The sequence below is a fragment of the Guillardia theta genome, assembly GCF_000315625.1.
Source record: "Guillardia theta CCMP2712 unplaced genomic scaffold GUITHscaffold_19, whole genome shotgun sequence".
In the NCBI taxonomy this organism is placed as follows: domain Eukaryota; class Cryptophyceae; order Pyrenomonadales; family Geminigeraceae; genus Guillardia; species Guillardia theta.
In genome coordinates, this window is record NW_005434655.1 from 435,090 (window position 1) to 446,201 (window position 11,112).

General features: G+C 55.8%; 3 protein-coding genes across 3 annotated transcripts; 2 read left to right on the forward strand and 1 right to left on the reverse strand.

Annotated features, from left to right (window-relative positions):
• Window positions 1-465: 465 nt before the first annotated feature.
• On the reverse strand, window positions 466-4,544 carry GUITHDRAFT_105160 (hypothetical protein; the record flags this gene model as incomplete). The annotated part of the gene is made up of 14 exons (XM_005835999.1): window positions 466-594; window positions 638-1,127; window positions 1,178-1,255; window positions 1,321-1,479; window positions 1,600-1,679; window positions 1,730-2,212; window positions 2,260-2,469; window positions 2,524-2,615; window positions 2,759-3,170; window positions 3,215-3,319; window positions 3,434-3,571; window positions 3,615-3,683; window positions 3,724-3,841; window positions 3,982-4,544. The coding sequence occupies 14 exons, from the start codon at window positions 4,542-4,544 to the stop codon at window positions 466-468; spliced, it is 3,126 nt and encodes a 1,041-aa protein (XP_005836056.1).
• Window positions 4,545-5,817: 1,273 nt separating this feature from the next.
• GUITHDRAFT_151608 (hypothetical protein) lies at window positions 5,818-7,471 on the forward strand. Its single transcript, XM_005836000.1, has 10 exons — window positions 5,818-5,871; window positions 6,221-6,382; window positions 6,432-6,470; window positions 6,526-6,619; window positions 6,672-6,745; window positions 6,797-6,890; window positions 6,939-6,988; window positions 7,040-7,096; window positions 7,146-7,235; window positions 7,288-7,471. The coding sequence occupies exons 1-10, from the start codon at window positions 5,833-5,835 to the stop codon at window positions 7,333-7,335; spliced, it is 747 nt and encodes a 248-aa protein (XP_005836057.1). The 5' UTR covers window positions 5,818-5,832; the 3' UTR covers window positions 7,336-7,471.
• Window positions 7,472-8,374: 903 nt separating this feature from the next.
• Window positions 8,375-8,961, forward strand: GUITHDRAFT_68146 (hypothetical protein; the record flags this gene model as incomplete). Its single annotated transcript, XM_005836001.1, has 3 exons — window positions 8,375-8,539; window positions 8,634-8,762; window positions 8,806-8,961. Coding segments are annotated over 3 exons (450 nt in total), but the record flags the coding sequence as incomplete, so codon positions are not given.
• Window positions 8,962-11,112: the final 2,151 nt, after the last annotated feature.

Sequence of the window (11,112 nt, forward strand, 5' to 3'; positions counted from 1 at the left end):
CTGGTCTTGGACTTGCTCATCTCAATCGCTCGCAGTCGCTCGAGCACCAGCCGCATGTCCTTCTCGTACTCTGCGAGCATCTGCGTCCGATGAGAGCAGGGAGGGAGAGGAGGCACTGGGGGAGAGGAGGAAGAAAAAGAGCCGAGCGAGACTGAAGGGAAAGTCCGAACGACGAGGATGGAGAAGAAGGATGGGCAGGAGCAGGTAAGGGAGGGAGGAAGAGGAGAGGAGAGACCTGGAGATTTCGACGTCGACGAGGATTGAAGAAGAATGGGTTAAGGAAGGAGCGACGGAGAGGTCGGAGAGCCGCGATGAGCTTGAAGCAGGGGAGGACGAGCCATGCAGGCAGAGCAATCTTCATCGGCAGCCTGGCGACGAGGAGTGAGGGGGAGGGGACGGAGAGAGCAAGCTGCTACCCGGTCACTTTGTCGCGCGGGGAGAGGAAGGGAGGGGAGAGGAAGAAGGTCATGGAGTAGGGGCCTGCTGCAGCGTCACGACTCGAGAGCCTCTCGTTCCTCTCGCTCCTTCTAGCCGCTTGTCGATCTCTTCCTGCAGCCTCCCGTCGCTCAGCAGTCTCGCTACTTCGATCTCGTCCTGCCATGGTGGTCATGCCCCTCCTCCCCCCTTCCTGGGTCACTTTATATGCCAGCAGCTTGTAGTAGTTGGTGGCTACCGCCAGCGTCAGACTCTTCACTCTGCTTGACGCTCGTCCCTCTGCCTCCTCCATCGCCTCCACCGCCTGTTTCTCGTTCTCATCCACTGGATTCTTCTCCTCCTCCTTCACCTGTTCGTACTTGGTCGCCAGAGCCTCGTCCTGATATGATCGCAGTCGCTGCTTCCTGTCTCTTCTCACCTTCTCCGGGTCCTGCCTGTCCTCTACCACCTCCTCCCTCCCGCTCTCCCCGTAGAGCGCCTCCTCCAGCTTCTTGCTCTCTGCTGCAGCCACTCGTCCCCACTCGAACGCCGCCAGGTTGAGGTCCACGGCGACTCCCGTCTCCCGGATGCCCTCGAGGAGTCTGTGGCGGGGGAGCGGAAGCATGCCTTTCTGGTAGGCGAACCCAAGCGAGAAAACGTTGACCTTACCCCCATCGCCGATGAGGTCTTCACAGAGGGCGTACATCTCAGAGCTGCAGGTACAACAAGCTGTGAGAGGGGAGGCGAGGGAGGGGCTTGGGACCTCGTGACGTTGCTCTCTCCTGCTCGCTGCGTAATGCCAAGCAGCATGTCCTCAGTCGGGAAAGAAAGATCCCGATCTCTGCCAGCACCTCAGCTACTCGCACAACCTCACTCTCCTCCTCTCCTCCTCCCCTCCTTTCGCACCTGGTGAAGCTTCCTGGCATGATCGCATGCGTATTGCACAGGACGCGTGTGGAAGGTCCAATGCTGGCGAGACTGGCGGGGTAGGAGGCGGAGATGAGGTCAAGCGCGATGACAGCATCGACTGCTCGGGTCCCAGCTCGAACTGAGAGGAGGGAGAACCTGAAAGAGAATAATAAAAGAAGGGGAGGACAGGAATTGAACACGAGGAGATGACAGAGGAGGCGGACAAGCGAGGGAAGACGAAGAGAAGCAGGGGAAGGAGGAAGGAAAGAGGATTACTCTGAAGCATGTTCATCTGGACGAGCAACTTTGATCATAGAGTTCACGGAACCATTCTTCTGTGACAGACCCACCTGATGCTGCTCTCGAGTCAGCCTCCCCCTCCTCCCCCCTCCCCCTCCTCCAGTACCAAAACATTGACGCGAAGTCCAGCTGCATGTGCAGCACGGCCGATGATGGCTCCAGCTGTGATGATGCCGCAGCCTCCGACGCCGAAGAGGAGGATGCTGTGCACTTGCCCGGGGGCAAGAGAAGTAGAGGACGAGCACGGCTCCGGCACAGGGAAGTCCGAGAGCTTCAGCCTCCTCAAGGCTCGATCCTCTAGATTCCTCGGCTTTCCTCCTGCGACCGCAACGAAGGACGGGCAGAACCCCTTGTTGCACGAGTAGTCAGCGTTGCAGTTGGACTGGTCGATCATCCTCTTCCTTCCCAGCATCGTCTCCTTGGGCGCCAGGCCCACACAGTTGCTCTGCACGCCGCAGTCGCCGCAACCCTCGCAGACTTCCTCATGGATGAACATCCGTCGCTTCATCTCCTCCTGCTTCCTCACCCGCCGCCTCCTCCTCTCCGTCGCGCACTCCTGGTCGAAGATGATGGCGGTCACTCCCTCCACCTGCCTCCTCGTCAGTCCGCCTGCCACATCCTGGGCATCTCCTGGACCTGACTGAGGCGGAGCTGCTCGGCCATGAGCTCCTGGCGGGGGAGGACGCGAAGAGAGGAGCGTTTGTGCTCCCGCGGCTTGTCGGCGATGATGGTCACTTGCTTGACTCCCTCCGCCAGCAGCTGCTCCCCCATCACCTCCGGATCTGCTCTCACCCCCGTGTCGTTGGGCTGACCCCCCGTCATCGCGACTGTCCCGTTGTGCAGAACCTGATGGTCAAAGGAGGGAGTGAGGAGGAGACGAGGCAGGAGCTGAGAAAGCACCTTGAAGGTGACGTTGACGCCAGCTGCTACACATGCTCTCACCGCCATCGAGGTGGAGTGAATGAAAGATCCGTCGCCGACATTCACAAACACTGAAAGATGCTCAGTAAAAGCGCGAAGACGGACGTGATCCAATTTGAAGGAGGGGAGGCGAGGAGGGAGATGGGGCGGGGAAAATGGAGGAAGGTGGGGGGGACGGAGGAGGAGGAATGAAGTAGATGAAGAAGGAAGGCACCATGCTTGCTCTTGAGATAGGGACTCATTCCTATCCAGTTTGCACCTTCTCCTCCCATGGGAGAGAAAAACTTGATGCGATCCATGAACATCGCAAGCGTGTGGCATCCTATCCCCCCGAGAGCGAAGCTGCCTCCTGGAAGCACCGTCGAGGAGTTGTGCGGGCAGCCCGAGCAGTAGTAGGGAGATCTCTTCATCCCCACGTTGGCGAGCTGCTGCTGAGGAGGGAGCATCAGCAACGAAGGAGGAACTTCGACTGTCTCGTCGCTCAGAAGTCTCAGCGCTCGGCGAATGGCGTTGGAGATGTGCAGCAAGGAGAGGTCGACCTCCTCCGGCAGCAGGATCTTTCCTTCAAGATCTTGCTTGCCGATCACCTTCGGTCGGACCGGCGAGTTGAATAAGATGTCTTTGAGCTGCTGAGCGTGAGCACCCCTCCCGCCTCAGATCTTGCAAGCACCTGCGACTCCAGGAAGGAGCGCTTCTCTTCCACCACAAGCACTGCTGACTTGGATGAAGCGAAGTGCGACAAGGACAAAGAGTCGACGGGCCAAACCAGAGCAATCTACAGATGAATCATGTGTGTGAACAACCGGAATCAGAAAAGTTTCACAAGCAAGAACAGATGGGAAACGAGCATGGAAAAGGTCAGAGCAACAGTGTAAACTCTTTGTCTCACCTTGTAGACTGAGATTCCTAACTCACAAGCTTTCTGCTCGTCGATTCCCATCGCTTGCATCGCCTCGATCACGTCATACGCAATGGTTCCTGCCGTCACAATCCCCAGCTTGCCTCCCTTGCGATCACCCCACACCACCTGGAGGCATCATTACGTTCCTCCTCCTCCCAGCAGCCTGAACCTTGTCCCACTTGTTATGATAAGCGAAGGCTTCGACCGCCTTGAGCTTATGCTTGTACATCCTCACGTCCTGCTGACCCTCAGCCATGACCGCACAAGCAGCAGCTCACCTGAGAGATCCAGTCGTCGCGGAGTCGAAGATGAAGCCCCCCATTCGGCATCGCAAAGTCGGTGAGAGGAGGGTCGCTCGTCTCGTAACAAAGCTTGTCAAAGTTAACGTTGGTTGCACTGCAAGAAGCTTCACACTCTCTCACATTCAACATCAGTGAGGGGCAGCAACATTCTCAGCTCTTGAGACACAAGGAGTCTTCCTTGCCCTCAAAGCCTTGAAGGCTCAGCGTGGAGGCGTATCAGGCGTGTGACTTTACCTGTCAACCATTAACGACGTAACCCGCATCGCTGCCCAGCAGCCGCTGAAGCGCGATAGTTGGATGCCGTACACCCCGTACTCCAGCAACTCTGCAACTGATCCTGGTGCAAGGATGGGAACGTTCATGTCCCTGAAGTTGAAGTCGCTCTGATGAGATAGAGACGATGACTTGCACGCAGGATCATCTCCCGCCAGGCATAACACTCCTCCTCTCTTCGTCGTTCCCGCATAGTTGGCATGCTTGATCGCATCGCCGCTCCTGTCAATTCCTGGACCTTTGGCGTACCAGATTGCAAACACTCCATCCACGGTCTTGTCCTGCAGTACGCATGCCTGCTGTGTGCCCTGAACGCTGGAAGCTGCTATCTCCTCGTTGATGCCAGGAATGAAAGTGATCTTCATTTCTTTCATGAGCTTCTCCATCCTCATCAGCTGAAGGTCCAAACTTCCGACAGGAGTGCCTCTGTAGCCGGACACAAAGCCCTCTGTATCAAACCCCCGATCCTTGTCGCACTGTCTCAGCAAGACAGGAAGCTTGACTAGCATCTGCATCCCAGTCATGTAGTGCTGTCCTTTTCTGGAAACATACTTCTCATGATCCTTGGCGACTTGTGACCGTGTCAACTCACTTTGTGGTCGTCTCGCTTCCTTACGAGGAACACTCTTCGCTCTCAAAGTGATTGATCTCGAAACCCGCGTAGCCCATCTATTGCTCAACGCTCCAAGTCTTCTTGGAATCATCGTTCTTGACGTATGAGTTTTTGCCGAACCCAATATCTGATGTTTGCCGCAAGGAGCACAAACTAGAGTATTTGCCTTACAAAGGCTCGATATGCTCTCTGTCTTCTAAATGAATCAAGGTAATTCCGAATCGATGAGATCTCTAACGCCCATGATGAAACTCAGGCTCATTTTTTGTGTGAATCATTGGATGCAACCCTTGCTCGCATACGTCATCATGATCAACTTTTACTTGGTTTTTATCTTTCTCTCTCGGCTTGCTTTCTCCTTTTCCTTCTCCTCTTCTATCCCCGTCGTGTCTCTTCCCCCGACCTCTCCGCTCTTCACTCTCTTTTCCTTGCGCTTATTTCCACTGACTGCATGGACTTCACTCATTCGGGCAGTCGTAACCACAACCCATACCCTTTACCCTCCACCCCTACCCACTCTTTTCCCCTCAAGATCAGTACGTTCACAGACCCCCTACCCCTGGAACTGCTGACACCACCCATTCACTACCCCCTATTTCCATATCAATCATGCTATACCATTACCCCCGTAGTTTCCCTTGCGCCTGTGACATTTTTGAGACGGGGGGAGGTCACAACAGGGGTGGGGTGGTCGTACTTCTGAAGTCAGCAGTAATCTGACTCAAAGAGATACGTCCATCGGCCGGGCCGGCCGGGCCCGGGCCCGGGCCCGGGGGGTCACGGCAAGATGACGTTGGCGGCAGAAAAAAAGAGAAGACCGATGAGGTGTAGAGCTTGTGAGTAGGGGTACAAATACCTAATTCAGTGGGTAGGGGTAGTCATCAACCCTGTAAAAGGTAGGGGTAGTTTTACCGATTTAGTCAGGGTGGGGGTATGTTACACGAACGGTCTGAAAGCATCCTACCGGTGTGTTTGATATTTCAAAACGGGGTAGGGGTGGTTCTAAGGAATCGAATGTCAGCTTGAGAGAGAGCAAGGCAATGTGGCTTCGACCTAATCTGGGGTAGGGGTAGTACCGATACCACCGGATCTCTGCTACTTGTGGGGGGTATATGCGTCTATTAGACTAGGTGGGGGTGATGCTGTTCTTGTCGGTAAAGGGGGTGGGGTGTTGTCGAAGAATCATACACGTGGAACCCATGGCGCGAAAACCCATTGTTGGCGGCAACTGGAAATGCGTGAGTAAAGCATGCAATTCGAAGAAGACAGATAACAAGCTCAGCAAAAGAATAGAAGATCGTAAGAGAAGAGAGTAGAGCAAGAGATACGTTTTACATCCATGTCTACGGCCTCTGGATTGTTTCCTCTGCTGTCACGTCCGGCATTTCGATGATGCGCAAGTGAAGACCTTTGAACATAGGTTGTATGTTCATATTGCATATCAGTGTAAAGAATGTCAGACCGGATTAGTTCATCCATGTTCATCCATATGGATACATGTTCAGCCAGTCTCATCACCGTGTGAGGGCAGGATAGCAGCTGTCCATCCATGTGTGCAAGGTTCGACTCATCTGACTGTTTGTCCAGAACCTCGACAAGGCTGGAGTCAGCGCTCTTGTCACTTCTCTCAATGGCATGGACTGCACTGACTGCGAGGTGGTTGTCGCTCCTGTTGCCGTGCACCTCGGCTCTGTCGTGGACAACGTCAAGGCCCCCATTGAGGTTTCTGGACAGAACTGCAACTTCAAGGTGTGGATTTCTCCTGCTCTTGTTGATGAAGCTGATAGCATCTTACAAGGGCAATGGTGCTTACACCGGAGAGGTCTCTGCCGATCAGGCAAGTCATGCGGTTAGGAAGCAGGGGGCAGGGAGGCTCATTGGAGTGTTGACAGCTCGTCGACATGGGTGCCAAGTGGGTCATCCTCGGCCACAGCGAACGTCGTGAGTACTTCAAGGAGGACAACGAGATGCTCCGCCAGAAGTTGGGTATGCTGGAATGGTGGAAATCAGAGTCGTGAGGCTCACTGCATTTGCTTAGAGTATGCGCTGTCCAAGGGGTTGAAGGTCATCTTCTGCATCGGAGAGAAGCTTGAGGAGCGCAACGCTAACAAGGTAGATTCGATCAGTCTGAGCGATTGTCCCTCTCACTTTAGCTTGCTATAGACTCTTGATGTCTGCAAGAGCCAGCTCGAGCCGGTCAAGGATCTCCTCAAGCCCGAGACTGTTGTCATCGCTTACGAGCCTGTTTGGGCCATCGGTAACTCGCTTGTAATATTTTCATCGCTTTTTCCTAACATGCGTGCAGGAACTGGTGTCACTGCTACCCCTGAGCAGGCACAGGAGACCCACAAGCAGGTATACAGCTAAGGTCCACCAAGGTCTGGGGAGTTTGATTTGTGCCCTCAGATCCGCGATTACCTCGCCACCGTCAACGCTGACATGGCCAGCAAGATCCGCATCCAGGTGAACTTGTTCTGTTTGTCATGCTGCCTGCTTACATATACGGGCCCAGTATGGAGGATCTGCCAACGCTGCCAACGCTCCTACTCTCTCCGCTTGCCCCGACATTGATGGATTCCTTGTTGGCGGTGCCTCCCTCAAGGTAATGGAATCTTGCCCACCTGTATCGGTTTGAGCTCACCTTCCTTCACCAGCCGGAGTTTGCTGATATCATCAAGGCTATCGCTGCTGCCAAGAAGTAAGCCTTGAAGCTCAGTACACTTAGCTGGCTACTTGAAGAGCAAGCGAGGTTCAGATTTAGATGGATTACAGTGTTGGGCTAGTAAAGAGGGCTGGATATTTTCATGAATATGCTCATCTCGCAGTGGCGGGGATTCGGAAGTTCGACTTAAGTTCCAGTCTGTTGAATCCTCACCAGTCAGCCCGGTGCCGTGGTGTCCGACCGTCACACCGGGGCACTGCTGCGGCACTGAGGTGCTCCCCGGCGGATGCCAGCCGGGGCCCGGCTTGCCGGGACCGTCCGTGGCATTCGAGATACCGCTGGGCTCTCGAGTCTCCGAGTGACCGACCTGGAATCCAATCATTCCTGTATAATTTGAAATGTTGAATATCAGATAATCAACATATTTCAAATTTAAAGATGAGCACATTGCCAAACCCCGAGCGACTTCAGTGGTTGATGAGGATGAGGGAGAGGGAGAGGGAGAGGGAGAGGGAGAGGGAGAGGGAGAGGGAGAGGGAGAGGGAGAGGGAGAGGGAGAGGGAGAGGGAGAGGGAGGAAGGAAGCAATCAGAGGAGAAGGATGGACGTGGAAGTAGGTAGGTACCTGAAGTCTTTTCAAGGAGTGGAATGACTGTGATGCTGAGCAAGGAAGAATGAAAGCAGCTCTCTCTTTGCCGCTCTCTTTCAATCTTCTTTCTGTCACTTCTCGACATCTTCACATTCCATTGCACATTATGAAGTGCTCGTCGCTGACTGCATTCACCCTCCTCAACCGTCCTCATGACTGAAGGCCTACACATTGCTCTACCTGGTGCCCTGGGTTCTGTATCGTGCACTCATTGGTTCAACAGTGCAGCCGGGATGGCTGGAATAGCGAGAAAGCTCACGGAGGAGGAGATAAAGCAGCACCGGAAGGCTGCAGTCAACCCGGTCTGCCTCCTCTCCCCCTGCTGCAAGAGGCGGATAGGGTGCAACGCTAACTCGTAGCAGGTACCGTCCTTGAGCTTTGAGGCTGGTAACACGATCCTGCACAACTCGGTTCTGAAGAAGCGGGAGCGGGTCTACCTCAACGTGTACAGTCTGACGCCCCTCAACAAGTACCTGAGCTGCTGCGGCATCTGCATCTTTCACTCGTCCATCGAAGTCTTCGGTGTTGAGATCGCCTTCGGAGGACACGCGAACTCCAGCTCGGGCATCTTCGAGTCGAAACCATTCTACCAGCTCGTTGAAGACGGTATCCTCCTCCTCCTCCTCCTGCGCCTCTCCTTGACTGGCTGGCCATGACACAGGCATCTTGCCGGACAATCTGAGCTTGAAGGAGCAGATTTTCGTGTGCTACACGAGGAAGACGTACAGTCAACTGCAGGAGATACTCGCTGAGATTGCTCCTGACTGGCCGGGAAACGGCTACGACCTTCTTCGTCGAAACTGCAACCACTTCTCTGCCGTGAGCTTCTCCTCCCACCTCCTTCCTCCCTGACAGCTGCCAGACGCTGACCGGGATGCTCGCGCCCAAGTTCAAGTACCCCAACCACATCAACAGAATCGCTCGAGTCGCCTCGTCCATCTCCTGCTGCCTCCCAAGCTACATCGCGCAGACCGAATTTCCTCAATTTACGGAGTTGTGGGAAGGGGAAGGAAGGTGAGCGGAGGAGCTGGTGGTAGCAGGCGCTGAAGAGAGTCGCAGGCGACTAGGCAGCAGGGCGGAGGAGAAGTCAGGGAGGAGCGACAAGTATCACCATGCCTCTTCCAGAGTCATGAACAACGCAAACTTCTTAGCTGCAAGGTCGCTCGACCCTCCTTCCGCGGAGAACATCGGGAGATACGCTGCCCTGTTTGCCTCCCTCGCCCGCTCGCGCAGCCTCTGACCTCTCCTAGGGCCGCCATGCATCGATGGGAGAAGAACAGCGCGCTACTTCTAAATCAGCGCAGGAGACCGTCACCTCCTCCGCAGGTGAGGGAGGAAGGGAGGAGGAAGGGAGTCTGAGATATCTGCAGCTAATGATGAATCATGTCGGAGGATCGCATGGAAAGCAGGTGAGTGATGTGTTTACCACTGCCTCTCCCTCGCTCCCTCCCTGCCTCCTCCTCCCTGCCCCTCTCTCCCTCTCTCCCTCTCTCCTTGTCTCTCTCGCTCCTTCTTTGTCTCTCTTCTTCTTTCTCGCGCTCTTGCTCTATCTCGTCTCTCGTTCACTGCTTTCAGACGTGGCAAGCGGATGGCAAGATTGAAGTGCAGGACACGACGAGAAACAATCGAGTAAGAAGAGATGCGTGAGAGAAAGGGGAGGAGAGGGCACAGATGATGCGTAGGAGGGAGGAGGGAGGAGGGAGGAGAGGCAGAGAGGATGGTGAGGGGGTGGTGGGCTGGTTCTAAGACAGACATCACAGAGCCAACAGGAGGCGCATGACCCGGAAAGTCCCTACCAGCTGGACGACAGCAACTCTGAGCTGCAAGGTGAGAGTGCGGACCTGCCTGCTCCTGCCACTGCTCCTCTTTCTTGCTCGTGCTCGTGCTCGTGCTCGTGCTCGTGCTCTTGTTCGTCGTCGTTGCTGGGTTGCTCAGCTGCCTCTCACCTTGTGCCAGACGTCTCTGTGGAGGTGCACGAGGCCCGTGTCTCCCCCCCAAAGCCCTACGTCCTGCCTAAGGTGGGTCAAGCTTGTGCTCTGATGCCTCTGACTCTCGAGTAGCGAGGAGGAGGAGGAGGAGGAGGAGGAGGAGGAGGAGGCGGAGGAGGAAACGTGCTGGCGAAGATCATTGGGGGTGATGTTTCTCCTGCATGCCTCTTGTCTTGTGACGGCATGGCAGAAGGAGAGACGGTGACGGAGGAAGGAAGGAGCTTGTAAGTGACTCATGCTTGTTGCTCAGTCCCAGCGGGGGCGCGCAGACTCAGCATCGCAGCCTCTCATGTCGCCCATGGGTGAGCTAGGGGAGGAGGAGAACCGATGAAGACGAGGAGGTTCAGATCTCTCTGCCTTGAAGGGAGGGAGCACAGGGCAAGGAGGCTCGTTCAAGTTGATGTTTCTGCTCTTATCTACACTCACAAAAACTTCACTCCCCCCCCCTCCATCTCGCTCTGCAGAGCCTCCAGCTCCTGTCGGATTCATCAGTGGCAGGAAGGAGGGACGGAGGAGGAGGGGGAATAAGAGGAAGGTGAAGGATGGGGAAGTAAAGGGAGATAGGGAAGGGAGGAAGGGCGACCCCCCCCCGTTCAGAGGGAGGGAGGGAGGGAGGGAGGGAGGGTCCTGCCTGTAGTTGGAACGAGACCCTGCTTGCAAGAGTCTCGATCGCGCGGTTGGCGCAGGCGCCCATGACGAGGAGGCCGCGGCCGCACTCCGGGCAGCAACGAGAGTCAGAGCGACGGAGCCAGCAGGAGCGACAGATGGAGTGACCGCAAGGCTGCAGCACTACCGCTTCCTCCATAGTCTGCGTGCACAGCATGCAGCTCAGGTCCCCTTCCATGGCCTCCATTGCCAGCTCGATCCTCTGCACCGCCTGCTGTACCGCCAGCTCGCGAGTCCCAACCCTGCTCAGCCCTCGGATCCTCTCCTCCAGCGCCTCCTCCCGCCTCCTCGCGTTGCTGAGCTCTCGCTGGACTCCTCCAATGTCATGGAGGGCCAGCTGAGCGTCAGCTGTCAGCTTCTCCTGCTTGTCCAGCGAGATTCTCAGCTTGTCTCGCTCCAGCTGGAGGAGCTCCAGGCTTCTCTTGTGCTCCCCCTTCGCCTCCTCTGCCTCCCTCAGGCTCTCCCGCAGCTGCTCGACCTCCTCCGTGGCCTCCTCAAGCTCTTGCCGGGCTATG

Coding starts and splice junctions, on each gene's coding strand:
- GUITHDRAFT_151608 (XM_005836000.1), top strand. CDS start 5,833: ATGGCGCGAAAACCCATTGTTGGCGGCAACTGGAAATGC. Junction 6,891..6,938: donor CGAGCCTGTTTGGGCCATCG/GTAACTCGCTTG, acceptor ACATGCGTGCAG/GAACTGGTGTCACTGCTACC. Junction 7,236..7,287: donor TTGGCGGTGCCTCCCTCAAG/GTAATGGAATCT, acceptor TTCCTTCACCAG/CCGGAGTTTGCTGATATCAT.